Source organism: Bubalus bubalis, chromosome X, assembly GCF_019923935.1.
Source record: "Bubalus bubalis isolate 160015118507 breed Murrah chromosome X, NDDB_SH_1, whole genome shotgun sequence".
In the NCBI taxonomy this organism is placed as follows: Eukaryota; Metazoa; Chordata; class Mammalia; order Artiodactyla; family Bovidae; genus Bubalus; species Bubalus bubalis.
This window is the reverse complement of record NC_059181.1, coordinates 127,894,756-127,920,794: the sequence shown is the minus strand read 5'-3', so window position 1 is coordinate 127,920,794 and position 26,039 is coordinate 127,894,756. Positions and strand designations below refer to the sequence as shown.

General features: G+C 41.6%; 1 protein-coding gene and 1 pseudogene across 2 annotated transcripts; both read left to right on the top strand.

The window, feature by feature from the left end:
• Positions 1-3,248: 3,248 nt before the first annotated feature.
• Positions 3,249-23,897, top strand: LOC112577760 (fibrous sheath-interacting protein 2). 2 transcript variants are annotated; one of them, XM_045164426.1, is made up of 9 exons: positions 3,255-3,578; positions 3,956-4,081; positions 5,892-6,053; positions 6,750-6,839; positions 7,043-7,182; positions 8,258-8,399; positions 12,865-12,975; positions 13,390-13,537; positions 23,113-23,897. In XM_045164426.1, exons 1-9 carry the CDS (start codon positions 3,480-3,482, stop codon positions 23,229-23,231), a joined length of 1,137 nt encoding a protein of 378 aa, XP_045020361.1. In that variant the 5' UTR covers positions 3,255-3,479; the 3' UTR covers positions 23,232-23,897. The 2 variants fall into 2 exon arrangements, with proteins under 2 accessions (XP_045020362.1, XP_045020361.1); XM_045164427.1 differs by lacking the exons at positions 8,258-8,399; positions 13,390-13,537; positions 23,113-23,897 and having other exon boundaries at positions 3,249-3,578.
• On the top strand, positions 15,887-16,574 carry LOC102390280 (annotated as a pseudogene).
• Positions 23,898-26,039: the final 2,142 nt, after the last annotated feature.

The window sequence follows — 26,039 nt, the reverse complement described above, 5'->3', positions numbered from 1 at the left end:
CCTATGTGTGAGACAGCAAAAGAGACACAGATGTAAAAAACAGACTTTTGCACTTTGTGGGAGAAGGCGGGGGTGGGATGATTTGAGAGAATAACATTGAAATATGTATATTACCATATGTGAAATAGATCGCCAGTCCAGGTTCTATGCATGAGACAGGGTGCTCAGGGCCAGTGTACTGGGATGACCCTGAGGGATGGGATAGAGAGGGAGGTGGGTGGGGGTTCAGAACGAGGAACACGTGTACACCCATGGCTGATTCATGTCAATGTATGGCAAAAACCACTACAATATTGTAAAGTAATTAGCCTCCAATTAAAAAAAATTATTTTTTTAAAAGAAACATTAAAAAGCAAAACAGTATGTGAACTGAGAACTTCCAGATGTTCAAGCTGGATTAGAAAAGGCAGAGGAACCAGAGATCAAATTACCAACATCCAGCGGGTCATAGAAAAAGCAAGAGAGTTCCAGAAAAATATCTACTTCTGCTTTATTGACTATGTCAAAGCCTTTGACTGTGTGGATCACAACAAAGGGTGGAAAATTCTGAAAGAGATGGGAATACCAGACCACCTTACCTGCCTCCTGAGAAATCTGTACGCAGGTCAGGAAGCAACAGTTAGAACTGGACATGGAACAACAGACTGGTTCCAAATCAGGAAAGGAGTACGTCAAGGCTGTATATTGTCACCCTGCTTATTTAACTTATATGCAGAGTACATTATGTGAAATGCCGGGCTGGATGAAACACAAGCTGGAATCAAGATTTCCAGGAGAAATATCAATAACCTCAGATATGCAGATGGCACCACCCTTATGGCAGAAATTGAACAGGAACTGAAGAGCCTCTTGATGAAAGTGAAAAAAGAAAGTGAAAAAGCTGGCTTGAAACACAACATTCAAAAAACTAAGATCATGGCATCTGGTCCCATCACTTCATGGAAAATAGATGGAGAAACAGTGGAAACAGTGTCAGACTTTATTTTCTCGGGCTCCAAAATCACTGCAGATGGTGACTGCAGCCATAAAATTAAAAGACTCTTACTCTTGGAAGAAAAGCTATGACCAACCTAGACAGCATATTAAAAAGAAGAGACAATACTTTGCCAACAAAGGTCCATCTAGTCAAAGCTATGGTTTTTCCAGTAGTCATGTATGGATATGAGAGTTGGACTATAAAGAAAGCTGTGTGCTTGAGAATTGATGCTTCTGAACTTTGGTGTTGGAGAAGACTCTTGAGAGTCCCTTGGACTGCGAGGAGATCAAACCAGTCCATCCAAGATGAGATCAGTCCTGAATATTCATTGGAAAGACTGATGCTGAAGCTGAAACGCCTAATGAGAAGAGCTGACTCATTTGAAAAGACCCCGATGCTGGGAGGGATTGGGGGCAGGAGGAGAAGGGGATGACAGAAGTTGAGATGGTTGGATGTCATCACTGACTCGATGGACATGAGTTTGAGCTCTGGGAGTTGGTGATGGACAGGGAAGCCTGGTGTGCTGCAGTCCATGGGGTCACAAAGAGTCAAACACGACTGAGCGACTGAAATGAACTGAAGAAGTGGAAGCAAGCTAAATGTCCACTAATGGTTGAATGGATAAAGAAAATGTGATAGAGATAGATACATTTAACAGACTATTATTCACCTTTTAAAAGGGAAGAAATCATACCACATGCTTCTACATGTATGAACTTTGAAGTTATTATGCTAAGTGAAATAAGCCAATCACAAAAGACAAATATTCCTTGATTTCACTTATATCACTTATATAAGGTATCTGTAGTAGTCCAATTCCTAGAAACAGAAAGCAAAATGGTAGTTCGCCAGGAACTGGGACAAGGGAAGAAAGGAGAATTGTTTAATGGGTACAGACTCAGTTTTGGAAAATGAAAGAATTCTGGAGATCTGTTACATAACGATTTGAATATATGTAACATTATTGAACTGTACACTTAAAAATGGTTAAGATGGTAAATTTTATGTTATGCATTTTTAGCACAATAAAAAGATTCATGAAAAAACATGGAGACAAAAGTGCAGATTCCCGACAAACCAAGTGCAGTCTCAGCTATTAAGATATTTACTGTCTAGTGAGTTCCTGGACAGCAAGAACTATGCTCTACTCACTGTTGTATCCTCAGCACCCAGCACAGTGTCTGGCAGAGCAGGCACTCAATAAATGTTGGCTAAGCTAATGTAAGGTGCCTACGTGCTAAGTCGCTTCAGTCCTGTCTGACTCTTTGCAACCCCATGGACTGTAGCCTGCCAGGCTCCTCTGTCCATGGGATTTTCCAGGCAAGAATACTGGAATGGGTTGCCATTCCCTCCTCCAGGGCATCTTCCCCACCCAGGATCGAACCCACACCTCCTGTCTCCTATATTGGCAGGCGGGTTCTTTACCACTAGCACCACCTGGGGTATGTATCCTGTATTGGCAGGTGGGTTCTATACCACTAGCGCCTCCTGGGGTATGTATCCTGTATTGGCAGGTGGGTTCTTGACCACTAGCGCCACCTGGGAAGTGCTGATAAGGTAGAAACTATAAGATAGAAATAGAAGAATGAGAAAGGAAGGACAAGGAGCATAGAGAGATGAAGAGCCCAAGACAGGAAAGAAAGCATTGAGTCCTGGAAAAACCAGTATGTTCTAAATGAGACTAGGGGAAGGATATGCCTAGTGGACGTGGTCGGTCACGGGATCGATAAAGTGGGCAGATGTATAAAGCCAGTCCTCTGGTCTTAGTGCAAACTGTACAATTACTCAGAGGCACATGTGTTGAACAGAATCATAGCTCTTTGGGCGTCGGGAAGAATTAGAAGAATTACAGGCAGCTATCCAGAGACAAGGGCTTTCCTAGTGGCTCAGTGGTAAAGAATCCGCCTGCCAATGCAGGAGATGTGAGTTCGATCCCTGAGTCGGGAAGATCCCCTGGAGAAGGAAGTGGCAACCCACGCCAGTATTCCTGCCTGGGAAATCCGACGGACAGAGGAGCCTGGTGGGCTCAAAAGAGTCGGACACGATTTAAGGAATAAACAAGAACAATACACTGACAAACACTGATACATTTCTGGCTTAATTTAAATTAGGGCTATTGGTTTCAGGTTGAAAGGTAATGTCAACTGTGGTCCTCCTACACCAAGTCTTTTGGACCACTTCCCCATCTCGCTTGGCCCTTGAGGCTTGGGCTCTGCGCATGCGCCGGAGGCCCCGGGTGGCAGCTAGTGAGGTCACAACGCCCCATCCCCTCACTTGAGGGCGACACGCTTTGGGGAGGCGCCCTTTTAGGACGTCAGCGCGGCAGCCTGGAACCCAGCACTGTGAGGGGCGTGGCCTGGAGGAGCCGTTACCCTCGTGACCACTGTCTGGGTTGCCCAGGCTAGCTGCGGGCGTAGAGAGGGAAAGGTGTGCGCGAAGAGAAGAAACCGAGACGGCTTGTGGCACCCCCAGGCCCCGGCCCCCTGGGGGCTGATGGGTGGCCATGGACCGGTACCTCAATAACTGCTACAAGGCTGCTCAGGCCGCTGCCTCTAAGGCGGCCGCCAGAAGCCGAACTGCCAACAGGGAGCAGTGTGGCTCCGTGAGTGGGGGCCAGTCGGTCATCCTCCTCTTTCTGGCTCCAGGGCTGGGTCTTGGGAGGGAAGGAGGGCGGGCAGACGAAAAACTATGGGGGAGGACTCAGCAGAGGCGTGTGGGTCCTTGAAGCTGGGTTTCTGGCTCCCAGACCCTCTGCAGTGACTAGAGCTCCCTCTGGTCGAGATTAGCTTTGAATGGAGCTCAGAGATTGGGTTGGTAACAGGGGTAAACTGGGAGGCCTTCAGGTTATCAACAGGGCGGTTTCTTTCAACCCTGAGTGTGTGTCTTTGGTTTATTTGGAGGTATTAGTTTAAGTAGATTAGTCTAAACTAAAATAATAGTACTAGAAACAAAAATAAGGTTTCTACTTATATCTGACAGGGCTCACAAAAAGACCCCATCCCAGAGATCGGAGCCACTAATCTGTTGGATCTTCCTCTGGGGGTCAAGCTTCCAGTTGTTCCTGGAAGTAATAATGTTTTCTATACTACAAATTTAAGTGAAAAGGTAAACTAACTTTTAATGGTGCTTAAGTGATTTTCTTGACTGTTTTCTGCTTGCTATTAAACTTGAAACACTGCTATTATTTTGCTTTGAGTCAACTTCAGTTTCACACACCAAGTGAAGTTAAAATGAGTTGAAGTATTCCGTGTCTGAACTTAATGATAGAAGGCTTCGTGATAGGCCTCCGCCACCCAATTCAGCCTTATCTCTGACCCAGACCTCAGCTCTGAAAGGTCGGGGTCTTTTCTCCCTGTCCACACATGGTATGATAATTTCTACTTCTGTGCCTTTGTCCATCTGGGTCCTGAAACCTGGCATGCTCTCCTCTCCTTCCTGATCTTCAATTTGAGCCATCTTTCAAGAGCTACTATATGAAGCCAAACCCCAACGGTTTCATCTTTCCTTAGAATTTACATTGCCCTTGATCTGCATTCTCTCACTCAGCACCAAAGTACTGTTTTTCTGGTTCAGAGTGCTGCACACACTGTTTAAGTCCTCTGCCTAACACTCCCCACCCTGTCCTTAGCTTTAGGCCAAGCCTGAAGGAGGTTTGGAACTCTGAGTGTGTGCTTTCATCACATTATTTCTACTTATTTCCTGATTTTACTTATTTCCTTACCATTCTCCTCTCTAGGGTGTCATCAAGGATGCATAGGGGGCTCCCTGGTATTTCTGATACTTGTCAAATATATATGATTTTTTAAGTTTTATTGCTGGAAAGCAATATAATTTCTCTTTTCAAAACCAATACATTCTACCCCTTCCCACTAATTATCATTCCTAAAACACACTCAAAGCCTATTTGACTAAAAAGTGATAACACTCCTTTTGAGTTTGTAAATGTAGCCCTCTTCATTGGTTTCTTGTTCCACTATCTTCTATTTCCCATATTTACATTGTGTTACTCTTTTATTCACTTGTTAGCTACTTATTTCCTGATTTTTTCCCCCATACTTACACTGATCGCTCTACACTTTATTATATTGATTCCCCCCAAACACATGTATTTAATTATGATCAGGTACTATATTCAACTACCCTAACCACTAACTCAGTGGGATCCTTCTTTATCTTTTAGCAATATCTCCTCAAGGAAGTAACACTATATTTTGCACATTTAGTTGTTTTTTTTTTTTTTTTTAAACTCTACCCTTGACCTGGAGAAGGCAATGGCACCCCACTCCAGTACTCTTGCCTGGAAAATCCCATGGACAGAGGAGACTAGAAGGCTGCAGTCCATGGGGTCGCTAAGAGTTGGACACGACTGAGCGACTTCCCTTTCACTTTTCACTTTCATGCACTGGAGAAGGAAATGGCAAGCCACTCCAGTGTTCTTGCCTGGAGAATCCCAGGGACGGGGGAGCCTGGTGGGCTGCCGTCTATGGGGTCGCACAGAATCGGACATGACTGAAGCGACTTAGCAGCAGCAGCAGCACCCTTGACCACCTTGTAAGGTGAAGCTATGACAGGTAGATGGTAGCAGAGTTTAGACTAGAACCACAGTCTCCCAATTTCTTAGGCCATGCTTCTTCACCTGACCTTGCTGCTTTGTGAACTACAATCACTTTAGCAGAATACCATGGAAACGGAATTTAAAGGTCTTTTATATTGATTTAAATGCAAGTGGAAGGAAACTTACAGTATTCTACTGTCTTCTTTTCAGATCAGCCCATTGTCAGTATTCTCTCACTTCAGATTCTTCTTGCATGTTTTATTTTCAATGAACAGCCTAATCACCTTAACAAATTGAGGTTTAAAAGTGTGATTTCATTCATTTTACATATGTAACACTTTTCAATCTATGTGTTTGCAGCTTTATAAACCTTCTTATGACTTTAACCTGTCTGATCCTTACTGTCGGCTGCTGGAAACTGGCTATAAAAGCCTGCACGATCCACATTTAAAATCATACTATAGGCGAAAAGATATCTTGAGGAGATTAAAGAAAGGCGGCTATATCACCAGCAATAATAAGGTGGGTTGAAGTTTGCTTCCAGTTAACCAGCATAAACCCATGGTCTTGATGTAAGCTTGCTTCTGTACTTCACTGGGAACCTGTGTCAACTTTCAATTGAGCAATAAAGAATACCTGACAGAAAACTCAATGAATTACTCAATATTTGAGTAAAGAGAAATCAGGTGGCTGTTTCTAAATAAAATTGTTCCCACTTGATCATTTTTCTTTGATAAAAGCAAAAGATAAACGCCAAATGATTTGAATATGTAAAGACATATGCATACACATTTATTTATGCATTGTCTCTCAGCTGTATTATTAGTGCCTTTCCTTTGGCTCTAAAAGTATTAATGGCACTGTATACCCATCAAGGGATACTTCCAATACCCTTTGAGAAGACTAGAGACAAAATGGAAACCTAACAGAATACAGCTTGATAGAATAAATTCTTCTGAAAGTTAAACATCCTTATTATACTGAACTTTAATAACATTTATTTTGTGTGAACCATATTATTGAAATAATATTATTTAGGTAGACATTTCCTGGTGATACAGCCACTGTAGAGAGATATTGCCTTCTAAACTATTGCCAAAATGTGCTATCACTAGCCTTGATCCCAAAATTGTTTCTAAAATGAACGTTCTTATGACTCTTTTCTCTGGAAAGTTTCATGATTGTTACAACTTTCTATTTATATATTTGTTTTTATAGGTTGTATGCACCTTGAAGGAATTGAATAAGTACAGGCAGTATCTCACCAGTTTGAAATTAGACTCTGAAAGAAACTATGTAAGGGAACAAGTAAGTTAAATACTTGAATTTGTTTTATTTGAGGCCTGTAAGAAAGTTTTTATGTAGGTTGTGGAAGAAAGACTTAAATGCAGGTTAATTAACCATTTGTAAACTACAGGACGTTTACCAAGCCCAAAACATGAGAAGTCATATCAAAGGACGAGGTTATTTCTGGCCAATATAAACACTGCAATTCTTTTTTTCCCTCCCAGGAAATGATTGAAAAACAAGTAAATAAATTGTATAAAACCAAGACAGCCTGTGACAGTCATGGCAGTACACAGTTCCAAGGTTGGCTGTTACAAGAAAATAAACAAACAACTCCAGACCAAGAGCTGTTGATAAAGCAAAGGTATGACCAAAGTTAATGCATATTTTTTGTGGACGTATTGTGGACTCCAGAAAACTGTAAAAGTACTAGAAATAATTGAAAGCAGAATTTAAAAAGTATTAGACAATTTAACTTCCTATAGTCTTCAATGTGGACTGAAAAGAAAGGAGATTAAGAGATAGCAGGGATTGGAAACTTTGATACCATAGCTAGGAAAGAGTTTCTTCCTGAGAAAATGGAGTCATGAGGAACCCAAGAGGTAAGACAAACTGATATTTGAAGAACAATTCCGAAGTACAGCTCCCTGAGCTTGGGAAACCCAAGTTCATAGTAGTAGAGGGAAAGGTGTCATTAGCACATTTCAAACTTAAGTTTAAGGAAATTACTGCCGGATAAAGCAGGGAGAGTTGCTATAACTTCATCTGATGTTAATATAAACAGGTGTTACCCCCCAACCAACCGTGTATGTTCATTTAGCTATTACTCACACACATTCAATCTTATGATTCAGCAGCTGAGCCCATGCCCCAGGAGGCAAATGGATGAGTTATAGTTCCTTCTCTTTTTCCTTTATCAGGGGTGAGGGCCAGTTCCCCATCACCTACCTCTTATATTCTATGGATTCATGTCATGATATGCCAGAATATATACTGATTCACCAAAGTGGCAGACTGGCAGTCTTCAGGCCTGTCTACACATGAGAGATTGTTCAAGGACTTGACAATGACAGAGAGGCCAATAGCCACTTATTTTTTAAGGAAAATTCAAATATACTTGTTTTTTGAAGTCAGTCCTTAAGTTGACTTCAGCCGTCTTTGGAAACTCATGTTACAGAGCTCCTGAATTATGACTAATCTCTGTATAAAATGCTTTAAATCAGTCTGTTCTACATTTTGCCATTGTCCCAACCACAGTAACAGTCTGATGAGTACATCATGGTGAGTTGGTGGATCAGGTTAGCTTAAAGAACTCTACATTCCTGTAGTTTAAGAAATAAAAAGCAACCCAGAAGGTGGTTTGGGAATATCAGAGTAGATAATACCAGCATAAGGGAAACACCCAGTTCATCTTCCCTTAAATTTTCACTTTTACTTAGAAATTTAGATATGACTAGCTTGGAATTAAACAAGCTTGAACACACGGCAGAAAAGCAGAACGTACTCCGGATAAAGGAAGAAGAAAGACGACATCGGGACCACGTTAGAAGAAAACTTAGTCTCTGGAGACAAATTGAAGAAGTGAGAAACACCAAATTATAAATATTGATGGGGAAATTATGTGTGATTACTTTATTTATAAACATTTTTAGCAGTCCCACCATATTACCTGAAGTTATTTCAGGTCTAAGAAATAAACCACTGCTTAAAAAATTCATTATTTTAAAATGATAAACTGCTATTAATCTTGTATCACCATTATAACAGACAAGCTTTTACTTAACGTAGTGAGACTGATACCACAAATTACATACCCATCATAGGATAGACACACTTCATCTGCTCTTAAAGTTTTAGAATTTAACTAGTGAAAAATCAGATCAGATCAGATCAGTCCCTCAGTCGTGTCCGACTCTTTGCGACCCCATGAATCACAGCACGCCAGGCCTCCCTGTCCATCACCAACTCCCGGAGTTAACCCAGACTCACGTCTATCGAGTCAGTGATGCCATCCAGCCATCTCATCCTCTGTCGTACCCTTCTCCTCCTGCCCCCAATCCCTCCCAGCATCAGAATATTTTCCAATGAGTCAACTCTTCGCATCAGGTGGCCAAAGTACTGGAGTTTCAGCTTTAGCATCATTCCTTCCAAAGAAATCCCAGGGCTGATCTCCTTCAGAATGGACTGCTTGGATCTCCTTGCAGTCCAAGGGACTCTCAAGAGTCTTCTCCAACACCACAGTTCAAAAGAATCAATTCTTGGGCGCTCAGCCTTCTTCACAGTCCAACTCTCACATCCATACATGACCACAGGAGAAACCATAGGCTTGACTAGACGAACCTTTGTTGGCAAAGTAATGTCTCTGCTTTTGAATATGCTATCTAGGTTGGTCATAACTTTCCTTCCAAGGAGTAAGCGTCTTTTAATTTCATGGCTGCAGTCACCATCTGTAGTGATTTTGGAGCCCAGAAAAATAAAGTCTGACACTGTTTCCACTGTTTCCCCATCTATTTCCCAGGAAGTGGTGGGACCGGATGCCATGATCTTTGTTTTCTGAATGTTGAGCTTTAAGCCAACTTTTTCCCTCTCCACTTTCACTGTCATCAAGAGGCTTTTGAGTTCCTCTTCACTTTCTGCCCTAAGGGTGGTGTCATCTGCATATCGGAGGTTATTGATATTTCTCCCGGCAATCTTGATTCCAGTTTGTGTTTCTTCCAGTCCAGCGTTTCTCATGATGTACTCTGCATATAAGTTAAATAAACAGGGTGACAATATACAGCCTTGACGAACTCCTTTTCCTATTTGGAACCAGTCTGTTGTTCCATGTCCAGTTCTAACTGTTGCTTCCTGACCTGCATACAAATTTCTCAAGAGGCAGATCAGGTGGTCTGGTATTCCCATCTCTTGAAGAATTTTCCACAGTTTATTGTGATCCACACAGTCAAAGGCTTTGGCATAGTCAATAAAGCAGAAATAGATGTTTTTCTGGAACTCTCTTGCTTTTTCCATGATCCAGCGGATGCTGGCAATTTGATCTCTGGTTCCTCTGCCTTTTCTAAAACCAGCTTGAACATCAGGAAGTTCACGGTTCACATATTGCTGAAGCCTGGCTTGGAGAATTTTGAGCATTACTTTACTAGCATGTGAGATGAGTGCAATTGTGCGGTAGTTTGAGCATTCTTTGGCATTGCCTTTCTTTGGGATTGGAATGAAAACTGACCTTTTCCAGTCCTGTGGCCACTGCTGAGTTTTCCAAATTTGCTGGCATATTGAGCGCAGCACTTCCACAGCATCATCTTTCAGGATTTGGAATAGCTCAACTGGAATTCCATCACCTCCACTAGCTTTGTTCAAAGTGATGCTCTCTGAGGCCCACCTGACTTCACATTCCAGGATGTCTGGCTCTAGGTCAGTGATCACACCATCGTGATTATCTGGGTCATGAAGATCTTTTTTGTACAGTTCTTCTGTGTATTCTTGCCATCTCTTCTTAATATCTTCTGCTTCTGTTAGGTCCATACCATTTCTGTCCTTTATCGAGCTCATCTTTGCATGAAATGTTCCTTTGGTATCTCTGATTTTCTTGAAGAGATCCCTAGTCTTTCCCATTCTGTTGTTTTCCTCTATTTCTTTGCATTGATCGCTGAAGAAGGCTTTCTTATCTCTTCTTGCTATTCTTTGGAACTCTGCATTCAGATGTTTATATCTTTCCTTTTCTCCTTTGCTTTTCGCTTCTCTTCTTTTCACAGGTATTTGTAAGGCCTCCCCAGACAGCCATTTTGCTTTTTTGCATTTCTTTTCCATGGGGATAGTCTTGATCCCTGTCTCCTGTACAATGTCACCAACCTCACTCCATAGTTCATCAGGCACTCTATCTATCAGATCTAGGCCCTTAAATCAATTTCTCCCTTCCACTGTATAATCATAAGGGATTTGATTTAGGTCATACCTGAATGGTCTAGTGGTTTTCCCTACTTTCTTCAATTTAAGTCTGAATTTGGCAATAAGGAGTTCATGGTCTGAGCCACAGTCAGCTCCTGGTCTTGTTTTTGCTGACTGTATAGAGCTTCTCCATCTTTGGCTGCAAAGAATATAATCAATCTGGTTTCGGTGTTGACCATGTGGTGATGTCCATGTGTAGAGTCTTCTCTTGTGTTGTTGGAAGAGGGTGTTTGTTATGACCAGCGCATTTTCTTGGCAAAACTCTGTTAGTCTTTGACCTGCTTCATTCCGTATTCCAAGGCCAAATTTGCCTGTTACTCCAGGTTTTTCTTGACTTCCTACTTTTGCATTCCAGTCCCCTATAATGAAAAGGACATCTTTTTTGGGTGTTAGCTCTAAAAGGTCTTGTAGGTCTTCATAGAACCATTCAACTTCAGCTTCTTCAGCGTTACTGGTTGGGGCATAGACTTGGATTACTGTGATACTGAATGGTTTGCCTTGGAAACGAATAGAGATAATTCTGTCGTTTTTGAGATTGCATCCAAGTACTGCATTTCAGACTCTTTTGTTGACCATGATGGCCACTCCATTTCTTCTGAGGGATTCCTGCCCGCAGTAGTAGCTATAATGGTCATCTGAGTTAAATTCACCCATTCCAGTCCATTTCAGTTTGCTGATTCCTAGAATATCGACATTCACTCTTGCCATCTCTTGTTTGACCACTTCCAATTTGCCTTGATTCATGGACCTGACATTCCAGGTTCCTATGCAATATTCCTCATTACAGCATCGGACCTTGCTTCTATCACCAGTCACATCCACAGCTGGGTATTGTTTTTGCTTTTGCTCCATCCCTTCATTCTGTCTGGAGTTATTTCTCCACTGATCTCCAGTAGCATATTGGGCACCTACTGACCTGGGGAGTTTCTCTTTCAGTATCCTATTATTTTGCCTTTTCATACTGTTCATGGGGTTCTCAAGGCAAGAATACTGAAGTGGTTTGCCATTCCCTTCTCCAGTGGACCACATTCTGTCAAATCTCTCCACCATGACCTGCCCGTCTTGGGTTGCCCCACGGGCATGGCTTAGTTTCATTGAGTTAGACAAGGCTGTGGTCCTAGTGTGATTAGATTGACTAGTTTTCTGTGAGTATGGTTTCAGTGTGTTTGTCCTCTGATGCCCTCTTGCAACACCTACCTTCTTACTTGGGTTTCTCTTACCTTGGGCGTGGGGTATCTCTTTACGGCTGCTCCAGCAAAGCATAGCCATTGCTCCTTAACTTGGACGAGGGGTATCTCCTCACCGCCGACCTTCCTGACCTTCAATGTGGGATAGCTCCTCTAGGCCCTCTTGCGCCCGCGCAGCCAAGTCTCCTTGGACGTGGGGTTGGTCCTCCCGGCCACCGCCCCTGGCCTCGGGCTTAGGGGCGTGGGGTGGCTCCTCCCGCCCATCGCCCCTGGCCTCCTCCCGCCCGTCGCCCCTGGCCTTGGGCTTGGGGCATGGGGTATCTCCTCTTGGCTGCCGCCTCTGACCTTGGACGCAGGGTAACTCCTCTCCTCGCCGCCCCTGGCCTCGGGCATGGGGGCGTGGGGTAGCTCCTCCCGCAATGCCCAGACAAGGCTATTTGTTCAGGCTCTCTGTCAGAATACATTTAAGGGCAACATATTACATATAATAATTCCTCAAATCTATAAGAGAAGATCACCTTTCCAGCATCTTTTTAGATCTACCTTTGAAGCATAAGCCCATTCTAAAGCCAATGTAAGATTTTCATTATGGTTGTCCAAGTTCCTATAAGGGCCTTGTGTGTGTGAAGTCGCTCAGTCGTGTCCGACTCTTTGCGACCCCGTGGACTGTAGCCCACCAGACTCCTCTGTCCATGGGATTCTCCAGGCAAGAATACTGGAGTGGGTTGCCATTTCCTTCTCCAGGGGATCTTCCCAACCCAGGGATCCAACCTGGGTCTCCTGCATTGCAGTCAGACGCTTTATCCTCTGAGCCCCAATTTGATCTAATTTGCTTATTGACCAAAAAAAAAAAAAAAAAGAAAAAAAAGATTATAAAAGAGAAGCCCTGCTGACTACTATGACATTGTGCTCTTTAGGAATGGAAAACCAAAGAAATGTTACTGCTGTCAAAGATTGGAGAAGAAGTAAACAGAGAATTGAGATTTGAAGAACAACGTAAAAAAGTCAAAGAAGATGCTCACCATAAGGTAGAGTGACCTTTGAACAATAACTTGGGCTATTTTGAGGAAAGGGTTTTGCTAATGTTGATATTTTAAAGTGTGGATTTTCAAAAGTGACTTAAATTCACAAGGATAGCTATTGATGGAAAGAGCCAGTCTGGTCTGAACCTGGACTTTAAGGGCTGGTCTAAAATGGGACCAGTCTCCCGAAAGTAGGCAATGAGTTCAGTTGGACCTAGTTATTAAAATACATTCTTCAAGCTGGACAGCAAAAGGAAACTTACCCTTATTACCTTCCTAGCTCTGTACTCTGATTTTAGAAATCTCAAGAAAGAGGGCTTCCTTAAAATGTACCATCATATTTGAAGTATCTGTTATACATTTCCAGTGGCAAGTTGATATTCAATTTTAAACATTGAATATATATTTTTTAATATTTAGAAACAAGCACAACTCGAGAAAAAAATCACTTATTATTTACAAAAAATGCAAAGGAATTACCTTCAGAGAGAAGGATCAGAAGAAAATGTATTTGCAAACAGAAGTCAAGATGAAACAGAAGGTGAGAGAGAAACAATGAAAGACAAAGGTAAGTAGAATATGCATAAATATTTATTATCAGTGGCTTTGTAAAAAAAAAGCCCTCTATGTGCTAATATAGTGAGGTGACAAAGCCCTTGCAAAGAGAAATTCTAGAAGCTCACACTTACAGGCACTTCCCAGTTACAGGTCAAGTTGTAGAGAATGCACAGACACCCCCACACATTCACACAATACTGTTATGTTACAGACATTATAACAAATTACACACTTCTGTAAAGTGGCTCAGCAGACAAGACTGCCTTTACTAGGAGTTTAAAAAGGAGCCAGTAGAGGAGACAGAACAACAACAAAAAGGGAAAGAGACAGTTATATATAGATAGAGAAAATGAGCCAGTAAGACAAAACATTACCTCCAAAACAGACTGAAACAAAGAGGGAGACAATGAATGAAAAATAGAAGGAAAATTTAAACTGAGGTCCACTAAGAAAAGAGTATACAAAACAGTAAGCTAGAAAGAGAAAGAGAAAAAAAATTAAGTAGAAAAAAAGAAGAGACATTTAAAATATCCTAAACAAGAAATAGAAATAGAAAGAACAAAAAGGTTGAAAAGGAGAAAATATGATACAAAAAGAAAGAATGAAATGGAGATATAAAGAGGAGGAAAGTGAATGAATGAAAAAGAAGAATATTAAGCAGAAGAACCTAGTAAGAAAATATACATGCACGTGTGCATGTGTACACACACACACACACACACACACACACCATGAGGGAGTGGAAGGAGACAAAGGCAAAGAAACAAGAAAAAAAGACAAGGAGTATGAGGAAGAAAAGCAAACAAAGAAGACAAAGAATGAAAGAAAGGGAGCAAGAAAAAGACATAGAGACAAAAATAGAGAAACAAAGGAGTAGGAGGAAGAGAGAGAATAAAGAAGTTTAAAAAGGATGTGTGAATAGAAAAAAGCAAAAAAAAAAAAAAAAAAAAGAATGTTAGAGTGAGAATGTGAGAAAAAAAATTTGAAAAGAAGCCAGTAGGAAAATCTAATACAATTTGGGCAGGGAGTAATAGGGGAAAAAATGAGAAGTTAGTAAAAGAAAGAGAGACTTAAAAAGGAGATGCCAATATGAAAAAGCAGTACATTGAAGATAGACTGAATGGAATAAAAGGATCCAGTAGGAGAGGGAGAATAGGAGAAAAGGAAAATATTAATATTAAAAAGGAGGATGTTAAAAAGTCAGTAAAATAAAATAAAACAAAAAATGAAAAGATAAAAAAGGCAAAGTAGGAAATGAAAAGAGGAGAAACAGAGACACAGAGCAAAAGGGAGAGAAAAAGTATAGTACAATAAGGAAAGAGAAGGATTTCAAAAGTTACAGAAGACTAGCATTAAATAAGGGGGGAGGGGAAGGTAGAAGGGAGGGAAGATGGATAGATGGAAGGCAGAAAATATGAACATACTTCAAAAAGGAAGAGCCAGTAGCCAGTAAGAAAAGCAGTACAGGAACATAGAGAGAGAGACCATGGAAGAAAGAGAGAAGGGACAGAGAAAGAGAGAGGAAAGAAATATAGAAAAGAGGTAAATAGGATGAGTTTATAAAATAGGAGCCAGTAGAAAAGGCAGGACAAAAAAAAATAGAAGGAAGGAAGAGAGAAAGGGAGAAGGAAAGCAGACAGTTTGAAAAGAGAAGCCTGTAAAAAGAGAATAAAATAGGAAGAAAGAAAGGGAAGAAGGCAGGCATGCAGGCGGACAAAGAAAAGAGAAAGCAAAAGAAAAGGCATGAAAGGAGCTATTAAAAATGGGAATAAAGGAGAAAAGGAAGGAAGGAAAGAAAAAATTTTTAATGAATAAGTTACAGGAAAAAATAAAATGAAAAGAGAATGTGACTGTGTGAGAGAGAGACTTCAAAAGGAGTCAGAGGAATTAAAAAAACCTGTAAAATAAACATGATAGATAATAGATAGGTAGAACCAACTTTTAAAAGAATAATCCAGAGGGCTTTCCTGGTGGTCCAGTGGTTAGGATTCTGTGCTTCAAATACAAGGGGCCCGGTTCAGTCCCTGGTCAGGGAAGTAGATGCACATGCCACAAGTAAGAGTTTGCATAGCACAACTAAAGATCTCACACGCCCAACAAAGACCAGAGACACCACACGCTACAACTAAGACCTGCTACAGCCAAATAAGTGAATACTTTTTAAAAGAGTAACCCAGAAATAAATGAAAGTACAAAACAAGACAGCAGATGAGAAAAAAAAAAAAAAGAAAGAAAGAAACGTTTCAGAAGAGGAGCCCTTAAAAGTGAGTTTAAGTCCCTGCGCAAGCTTGTCCGCTCGCTCCCGCCCTCGGCCCGCGCCCCCGGCTCCTCCCTCCTCCCGACCTTCTCCCCGGCCTGACGCACGGGAGTCAGGCAGAGATGGCAGATGAGATCGCCAAGGCTCAGGTCGCCCGGCCTGGCGGCGACACGATCTTCGGGAAGATCATTCGCAAGGAAATCCCAGCCAAAATCATTTAGGAGGATGACCAGTGTCTTGCTTTCCATGACATTTCCCCTCAAGCACCAACACATTTTCTGGTGATACCCAAGAAATATATATCCCAGATTTCTGCAGCAGAAGATGATGATGAAAGTCTTCTTGGGCATTTGATGATTGTTGGCAAGAAATGTGCTGCTGATCTGGGCCTGAAGAAGGGCTATCGAATGGTGGTGAATGAAGGTTCAGATGGGGGCCAGTCTGTCTATCATGTTCATCTCCATGTTCTTGGAGGTCGGCAGATGAACTGGCCTCCTGGTTAAGTGTGCCGTAGGGATAATTTTGCCTTTTCTATGATCAGGTTTGCAAGTTCCAATATGCTAAATAATTTTTTTTTTTGGCCTGTGTATGGAGGTATTGCAAAAATGATTTAAAAAATCCATACGTAATAAAAGACATTGTTGCATGGCCTGAAAAAAAAAAAAAAAAGTGAGTTTAAAAGGAGCGAGAGGGATGGGGCAAGTGCCGGGGGAGGGTGAAGGAGGGAGGAGGGAAGACAAAAACTGTAAAGCAAAAGGATGAAAGGCAGCAAGTAAAAGACAAAGAGAATTAAATCAGAAAACAAAGAAAAAGAAGGTAAGTGTTTAAAGGATGGGACAGTAGGAAAAAGTAAAATAAAAAGAGGGAATGTGATTGTATAAGAGGCTTGAAAAGAAAGAGTAAGTAAAAAATCCAAGTACAATTTGGGGAAGAGGGCTGTTTAAAAAGGAGACTTCCGCAAATCTAATACAGTTATGTAAAGTTTAAAAATAAAATAAAAAAAAAATTAACTTTAAAAAGGAGACTTCCGAGGGGGCTTCCCTGGTGGCTTTAGTTCAGTTCAGTTCAGTCGCTCAGTTGTGTCCAGCTCTTTGTGACCCCATGGACTGCAGCACACCAGGCCTCCCTGTCCATCACCAACTCCCGGAGTCTACTCCAACTCATCTCCATTGAGTCGGTGATACCATCCAACCATCTCATCCTCTGTTGTCCCCTTCTGCTCCTGCCTTCAATCTTTCCCAGCATCAGGGTCTTTTGAAATGAGTCAGCTCTTCTCATCAGGTGGCCAAAGTATTGGAGTTTCAGCTTCAACATCAGTTCCTCCAATGAATACCCAGGACTGATTTCCTTTAGGATGGACAGGTTGGATCTCCTTGCAGTCCAAGGGACTCTCAAGAGTCTTCTCCAACACCACAGTCCAAAAGCATCAACTCTTGGGTTCTCAGCTTTCTTTATAATCCAACTCTCACATCCATACATGACCACTGGAAAAACCATAGCCTTGACTAGATGGACCTTTGTTGGCAAAGTCATGTCTCTGCTTTTTAATACGCTGTCTAGGTTGGTCATAACTTTCCTTCCAAGGAGTAAGAGTCTTTTAATTTCATGGCTGCCATCACCATCTACAGTGATTTTGGAGCCCAGAAAAATAAAGTCTGACAGTTTCCACTGTTTCCCCATCTATTTCCCATGAAGTGATGGGACCAGATGCCATGATCTTAGTTTTCTGAATGTTGAGCTTTAAGCCAACTGTTCACACTCCTCTTTCACTTTCATCAAGAGGCTCTTTAGTTCTTCTTCACTTTCTGCCATAAGGGTTGTGTCATCTGCATCTCTGAGGTTATTGATATTTCTCCTGGCAATCTTGATTCCAGCTTGTGCTTCATCCAACCCAGCGTTTCTCATGATGTACTCTGCATATAAGTTAAATAAGCAGGGTGACAATATACAGCCTTGACGAACTCCTTTTCCTATTTGGAACCAGTCTGTTGTTCCATGTCCAGTTCTAACTGTTGCTTCCGGACCTGCATACAGATTTCTCAAGATGCAGGTCACGTGGTCTTGTATTCCCATCTCTTTCAGAATTTTCCACAGTTTATTGTGATCCACACAGTCAAAGGCTTTGGCATAGTCAATAAAGCAGAAATAGATATTTTTCTTGAACTCTCTTGCTTTTTTGATGATCCAGCAGATGTTGGCAATTTGATCTCTGGTTCCTCTGCCTTTTCTAAAACCAGCTTGAACATCAGGAAGTTCACGGTTCACATATTGCTGAAGCCTGGCTTGGAGAATTTTGAGCATCACTTTGCTAGTGTGTGAGATGAGTGCAATTGTGCAGCAGTTTGGGCATTCTTTGGCATTACCTTTCTTTGGGATTGGAATGAAAACAGACCTTCTCCAGTCCTGTGGCCACTGCTGAGTTTTCCAAATTTGCTGGCATATTAAGTGCAGCACTTTCACAGCATCATCTTGTAGGATTTGAAATAGCTCAGCTGGAATTCCATCACCTCCACTAGCTTTGTTCGTAGTAATGCATCCTAAGGCCACTTGACTTTGCACTCCAGGATGTCTGGCTCTAGGTGAGCAATCACACTATCATCGTTATCTGGGTCATGAAGATCTTTTTTGTACAGTTCTGTGTCTTGCCACCTCTTCTTAATACCTTCTGCTTCTGTTAGGTCCATACCATTTCTGTCCTTTATTGAGCCCATCTTTGCATGAAATGTTCCCTTGGTATCTCTTATTTTCTTGAAGAGATCTCTAGTCTTCCCCATTCTATTGTTTTCCTCTATTTCTTAGCACTGATCACTAAAGAAGGCTTGCTTATCTCTCCTTGCTATTCTTTGGAACTCTGCATTCAAATGGGTATGTCTTTCCTTTCCTCCTTTTCTTTTGGCTTCTCTTCTTTTCATAGCTATTTGTAAGGCCTCCTCAGACAGCCATTTTGCTTTTTGGCATTCTTTTTCTTGGGGATGGTCTTGATCACTGCCTCCTGTACAATGTCATGAACCTCCGTCTATAGTTCATCAGGCACTCTGTCTATCAGATCTAGTCCCTTAAATCTATTTCTCACTGCCACTGTACAATCGTAAGTGATTTGATTTAGGTTATACCGGAATGGTCTAGTGGTTTTCTCCAGTATCTTCAATTTAAGTCTGAATTTGGCAGTAAGGAGTTCATGATCTGAGCCACAGTGCAAAAAGAATAGAAGGAACGTTTAGGGGGAAAAGAGAAGAAAGAACGGTTTTGTAAATGAAGCCAGTAAGAAAATCAAATAAAATTCTATGTGGTGTGTTGCTGAGGTACAGCTAAAGTGTAAAAACCAATAAAAAATACAGTAAAATGAAGATAGATGATTTGATACCTAGATAAACACATAGGTATAGGTAGGACTGTAAAAAGAAGCCAATAAAAAAAGACAATACAGAAAAGAAAAGCAAGAAGAAGTAAAGAAGAGTGTTTAAACACTGGAGACACTGAGAGGAGAGGAAGGAAGGGAAGGAGTAGAGAGGCTGCTATGACAGAGGGAACAGGCTGTTAGAGGGAGAAAGATAAGAAGGAGAAAAGTAATGAAGGACAAAGGAAAAGAGGGTGGAGGGAAATTGAGAGGAATATAGGAAGAAAGAGGAGGAGAGAAGCAGTGGGGAAAAGCAAAGAGGAAGGAGAGGGAAGGAGGGGGAACAAGGGCTTGCAGGCAGCAGGCAAAGAAGACAGAAAAGCCAGAGAGAGTGAGAGAAAGCCATCAAGATATATAGAGAAGGGGGAGGGAGGGAATGAAGACAGGAAAAGAGAAGAAAGACACAGTGAAAAAAGGGAGCAATAGATACACAGAAAGGAAAGAAGGAATGGAGGGAGAGAGGAGGAAAGGAAGGAAGGAAAGGGAGGGGGAGGAAAGGATGGAAAAAGGAAGGAAAAGAGGATGAATGAGAGGAAAATAAGAAAAGGACAAGTCATTCAAAAAGGAAAAGGTAAGAGATTAAAGATGAGCATGAAAGTGTTTGAAAAGGAGTAGCCAGTAAGAAAAACAATCAAGTACAATGGTCTGTACAAGTGAAAGAGATTCAAAGATGAGAAGGAATAATTTTTTAAAGACCCTAATATATAGATTAAAAAATAGATGATTTATAGTTTGGTAGCAGGCAGTCAGAGGGACAGAACAGACTATAAATAGGAAGTACCAGTAAAAAAAAAAAAAAAAAAAGGTATAAAAAAAGCATAAGAAAAATTGAGCAAAAAATGAAACGCAGCAGGCAGGAAGAAAAACAGTAAAAGAAGGTGGGAAGATGGGATGGAGGGAAGGAGAGCAGGCAGGCAACTTGAAATAGAATGAATTGGTAGGAGAAAGAGTTTGAAAGTGAGAGAAGCTTGAAAAGATGGAGTCAGTAAGAAACTCAAGTAGGACTTTGGGGATGGGAGATTTAAAGAGAAGTTGTTGAAGAAGACAGTAAAAGATAGATAAACAGATAGAAAATAGAGTATAATTTTAAAAGAAGCCAAGTAAAAAAAAAATAATAGAGAAAGATAGTGTTGAAAAGAGAAAGATGAGAAGAAAACAAAAAAGTGTAAAACCAGGTCCCTGTGAAAATACAGTAAAATCAAGCGAAAAGAAAAGAAAGCATCCATACATGGAGGCAAAGGAAACAAATACAGAGTGGGAAAGAAAGGGAATGAGAAAGAGACACGGGAAATAAAAAAAAAGAAGAAAGAAAGAAAGGAGAGGACAAAAGAAAATAAAGAAGTTAAGATGCTAGGAGTAAGTTAAAAGAATAAAGGAGACAAAGAGAACAAAAGAATGATTGAAATAGGGAGAGGAGATTGAAAAAGAGGACCCAGTGAGAAACTTAGCACACTAGGTGGGGAAGGGGAATTTAAAAAGAAGTCAGTCACAAAAGAAAATAAAAAAAATGTATATACAGAGATTATTAATAGACATTCTTAAAATTAAAAAAGCAAGTCAGAAAACTCAACAGGAAAAGCAGAAGGAAGAGAGGGAGGGAGGAAGGCGAGAAGAAGGGGTAAGGGAAGGATGTATGGTCAGGGAGGGAGACAAAGGAAAGGAGGGATGCAGGCAGCCAGCAAAGAACAGAGACACAGTGAAAGGGAGAGCTAGAGAGACACAGCCAGGAATAGTGGAAAGAAAGGAATTAGGAATTAGGAAAGAAGAGGTTTAAAGGGAAGAGACTCAGGTACAGTTGGGAAAGGGGAGAATGACAGATTTTTTAAGTCAATAAAAATACAGTAAAATGAAGATGATTGATAGGTACATAGCAAGGAAGATAAGTGCACAGGTTTAGGTAGGTGGAACTTTAAAAGGACAGTCCAGTAAAGACAGTACAAAGGAAGGAGAGAAGGGGGCGGGCGGGGAGAAAGAGAAGTTTAAAAAGGAGCCAGTAAAAACGTAAGAAGGAAGAAGAGGGACTTTCCTGGTGGTCCAGTGGCTAAGGCTCTGCACTCCTGGGTCTGATCCCTGGTCAAGGAACTAGATCCCACATGCCACAACTAAGATCCAGTGCAGCCAAATAAATAAGTCAAAACATTATTTTAAAAAATGGAAGAAGGGAGAGAGGGAGGGAAGGAAATAAGGAAGGCAGGGAGGGGAAGCAGGGAGGGAGGAAGAAAATCAGTTTAGAGAGGATGTTTCAGAAGACAATTGCATGAATAAGAGGGGAGAATGAGAGAGGAAGATACAGTAAGAAAATTAAGTATAACTGTGCAGGGTGGGAGAGAGTTCTAAAAGGTAGAAGTCAGTACAGAAAGAGTACAATGAACATAGATCATTAATAGCTGGATAGATAGCTAGGTAAGTAGGTATTTATGTATGTATGTAGGTGTATGGATATAAAAAGAGAGAAGAAAGGGGGAGAGGTAGGAATGGAAGGAGGGAGGGGTGAATAAAAGGAAGAAAGGGGCAGGAAAGAAAGTTTATAAGGGAAGAATCTCTGGGAAAAAGGCTAACATAGTGTGATCGTGAGAGGCAGCAAGAGAATGCTGAAAAGGAGAAACTAGTGAGAAAATAAAGTCATGGACAGATCTAAAAATACATTAAAATAGATAGGAAGATTGGATAGCTAGATAAGAAACAGATTTTAAAAATAGAAGCCAATAAGAATGGCAGTATAAAAGAAGTGCAGACGACAGAAGAAAAAATTTTAAGGGGAGTCACTTAAAAAGTATAAGAAATTAAAATAGATAACCAACAAGGACCTACTGTATAGCACAGAGAACTATACTCAATATTTTGTGATAACATATAAGAAAAGAATCTGAAAAGTGTGATTCATAGAAACTGAATCACTTTACTGTACACCTAAAACTAACACAACATTGTTAACATTGTTAACAACTATATGCAATAAAGCATAAATAATTAAAAATTTAAAAGTATAAGTGGGGAGGGAGGGAGAGGAGGGATAAAAGCAAAGGTTTAGAGATGAGACTGCAAGAAAAAGAAAGAAAGAGTGGGCGGGGGAGCCCAGGCAAGGCAGGGCACAGGCCTTGTGACTCAGCCTCTCATGGGAGCAGGCCTCCATGGCAGGCCCTTGCCAAGCCCAACTGCCAGCCCAGGGGCCTGAAGTCACCAATCCTGTTTATAGCCTGGGTTCTTGTGGGGTTCCCCATGCAGATTCCAAAGGAATTGGTTATCTGGCTGGTTTCGCCATGGGCTATACAGCAGCAGCTCCAGCCTCTTCCCTCAACATATATCCTGGAGCACATCCTACCTTCCAAACAGTACCCTGCTAACTGCCCACTCCCCAACTCCTGTCACCACCCACCCACCCACCCCACCACTGTGCCAATGTATGCAGCCCCAAGAATGCCTGCCTACAGCTGTGTGCCCCCTCAGTGGTCACCCCACAGACATTTGCAGATGGAGCTGTGTAGTCACATCATGGAGGGTCCACAGCTGGTGCCGCAGGCCTCATGTCTCCAACCAGGACTTTCTTCTTTATGCGCTAGGATGTATGCTTAGTCACTCAGTCATGTCTGACTCTTTGCAGCCCCATGGACTGTAGCTGACCAGGCTCCTCTGTCCATGGGATTCTCCAAGTAAGAATACTGGAGTGGGTTGCCATTCGCTTTTCCAGGGGTTAATGCTCTATACAATTAGCTAAACACTACTACGGCTGACCCAGCAGGTCCCAGTGCACTCAGTCTCCAGTTGACTCTGTGGGTTGGTCTTAAAGCAAATCCTGTTTGGTGGGCTGTCAGGCAATTTTTTAGCTAACTGTAATTAAGCAAAGGGAGTATTCATCTATTCTGAATCATATCTAGTTGAATGCATGTTAAAAAAAACACACAAAAACAAAACTCACATAATTTATCCACAGTGACTGATGAAGAATCATCACATGCAAAGCTCAAAAGTATGGAAAAATATTTTACAACTTGTGTCACTAATGACTGTCATAATATATGCAAAGTCTTAAAAAAGAGACTGTGTGAGTAAGAATATCAAGTACAATTGTGTGTGGTATGGGAGAGATTGTAAAAGTACAAGTCAGTAAAGGACAGTAAACATACATAGATGATTGATAGCCAGATAGACAGCTAGGCATGTAGGTATGTGCAAAGGAAGACAAATATATGATCGAAGAAAGAAAAGACAGAGATAGATTCATCCAAACATGCACACATATAGAAAGGACACTCATAGGCAGAAGCCAATAAAAAAGAAAGAAAAACTTAGAAATGGATGGAAAGAATGATTTAAAAAGAGGACACTAAAAGAGAATAAAAGGAGAATGGAAGGGGAAAAGTTAGAGACAGAGGAGGAAAGGAAAGAAGGAGGAAAGAGGAAAGAAGGAATTAAGAAAGGTAGAGGGTGAAGCACTGAGGGAGAGGATGGGAAAACAACATTATTGAATAAGAAAGAAACGAGAGAAGAAAGGAAATATGAAGGGAGCAAGAGAGTGGGGAGGAAAGAAAGAATCAAAGAAGGGAAGGGGACAGATAAAAAGAAGACTGAGGCAGGAAAGAAACAGAGGTTATGGAGTCGCTAGGAAAAAGAGTAAAATCAAAAGAGAAAAAATGTGAGTGTGAGATGAGAGTGATACATGGGTTCAACCCCTGATCTGGGAGGATCCAACATGCTATGGAGCAACTAAGCCTATTTGCCACAAATACTGAGCCTGTGATCTAGAGCCCATGAGCTGCAGCTGCTGAAGCCCGCGTGCCCAAGAGCTCATGCTCCACAATAAGAGAAGCCACCACAGTGAGAAGCCTGCACACCACAACTAGAGAGTAGCCGTCACCTGCCACAACTAGAGAAAGGCCCACACAGCAGTGAAGACCCAGCACAACCAAAAATAAATACATACTTTTTTTTCGAAGAGAGAGAAGAAAAGAAAGGGGAAGAGAGACAAAGAAGTTGTTTAAAAAAGAAAATAAGAAATATCATTACAAAAAATTTGAGAGAAAAAAAATAAGTTCTAAAAGGAGGAACCAGTAAAGAATGCATAGAACAAGAATGACAGAATAAAATATAATGGAAGTAAAGAGAATGGAGGGAAAGAGGGAGAAAAGAAAAGTAAGACTTTTGAAAGGATGAGGGAGCTTCCAGTTCAAGATGGCAGAGTAGAGGACATGCGCTCATCTCCTCCTGCAAGAGCACCAAAATCACAACTCGCTGTTGAACAGACATTGACAGGAGGATGCTGGAACCCATCAAAAAAAGATACCCTACTTCCAAAGACAAGAAGAAACTGCAATGACATGGTAGGAGGGGTGCAATCACGATAAAATCAAATCCCATACCCGACAAGTGGGCAGCCCACAAACTGGAGAACAATAATACCAAAGGAGTTCTCCCACTGTTGTGAAGGTTCTGAGCCCCACATCAGGCTTCCTAGCCTGGGGATCCCACAAAGGGACTGAGACTCCCCAGGGAATCTAACCTTGAAGGCCAGTGGGATTTGATTGCAGTACTTCCACAGGACTGGGGGAAACAGAGACTCCACTCTAGGAGGACATGAACAAAATCTTGCACACGCCAAGACCCAGGAGAAAGGAACAGTGATCCCACAGGAGACTGAACCAGACCTACCTGCTAGTATTGAGAGTCTCCTGTGGAGGCATGGGTCGCAGTGATTCACTGCTGTACTAGCAGCAGCAGTCCTGGAAGGTGCCCCTTGGCGTAAGTCTTCTTGCAAGTGGCCATTAACCCTACCATAGAGCCTGTAGACCCCGGGCCTGGGTCTTGCATGCTAAGTCACTTCAGTCGTGTCCAACTCTTTGAGACCCTATGGATTGTAGCCTACCAGACTCCTCTGTCCATGGGATTCTCTAGGCAAGAATACTGAAGTGGGTTGCCATGCTCTCCTCTAGGGGCTCTTCCTGACCCAGGGACTGAACCTGTATCTCTTATGTCTCCTGCATTGGCAGGCAGGTTCTTTACCACTAGGGCCACCTGGGAACCCCTAGGAAGGGAGGGAGTGCAACTCCATCCATCAGCAGATAATTGGATTAAAACTTTACTGAACATGGCCCTGCCCACCAGAGCAAGACCCAGTTTTCCCCACTGCCAGTCCCTCCCATCAGGAAACTTACACAACTCCCCTAGCCTCATCCACCAGAAGACAGAAGAAGCAAGAAGAGAACAATCCTGCAGCTGCCAGAATGAAAACCACATCACAGAAAGTTAATCAAAATGAAAATGCAGAGAGTTATGTCCCAGATGAAGGGACAAGAGAAAACCTGAAGTGGAGATAGGCAACCTCCCACATAAAGGATTCAGACTAATGATAGCGAAGATGATCCAGGATCTCAGAAAAAGAATGGAGAAGATGCAAGAAATGTTTACCGAAGACATAGAAGAACTAAAGAACATAAAACCAGATGAACAATACACTAGAAGCAATCAGTAACAGAATAATTGAGGCAGAATGGATAAGTAACCTGGAAGACAGAATGGTGGAAATCACTGCTGAAAAACAGAATATAGAAAAAAGAATGAAAAAAAAAAACAAGCAAACAAACAAAAAAAAAAAAAAGAAGACAGCCTAAGAGACCTCTGGAACAACATTAAACACACCAACATTCACATTATAGGGTTCCCAGAAGAAGACAGACTGAAAGGACCTGAGAAAATATTTGAAGAGATAATAGCTGAAAGCTCCTCAAACGTGAGAAAGGAAATAGTCAACCAAGTCCAGGAAGCACACAGAGTCCCAGGCAGGATAAACCCAAGGAGGAACACACCAGGACATATAATAATGAAACTGACAAAAATTAAAGACAGATAAAATATTAAAAGCAA

What these genes read in the sequence shown, in the direction of transcription:
- LOC112577760 (XM_045164426.1), top strand. Translation starts at nt 3,480, where the DNA reads ATGGACCGGTACCTCAATAACTGCTACAAGGCTGCTCAGGCCGCTGCC. An exon ending in TCTGGAGACAAATTGAAGAA is followed by an intron (nt 8,400 to 12,864) that starts GTGAGAAACACC and finishes TGTGCTCTTTAG; the next exon opens with GAATGGAAAACCAAAGAAAT. An exon ending in AGAAACAATGAAAGACAAAG is followed by an intron (nt 13,538 to 23,112) that starts GTAAGTAGAATA and finishes ATTTATCCACAG; the next exon opens with TGACTGATGAAGAATCATCA.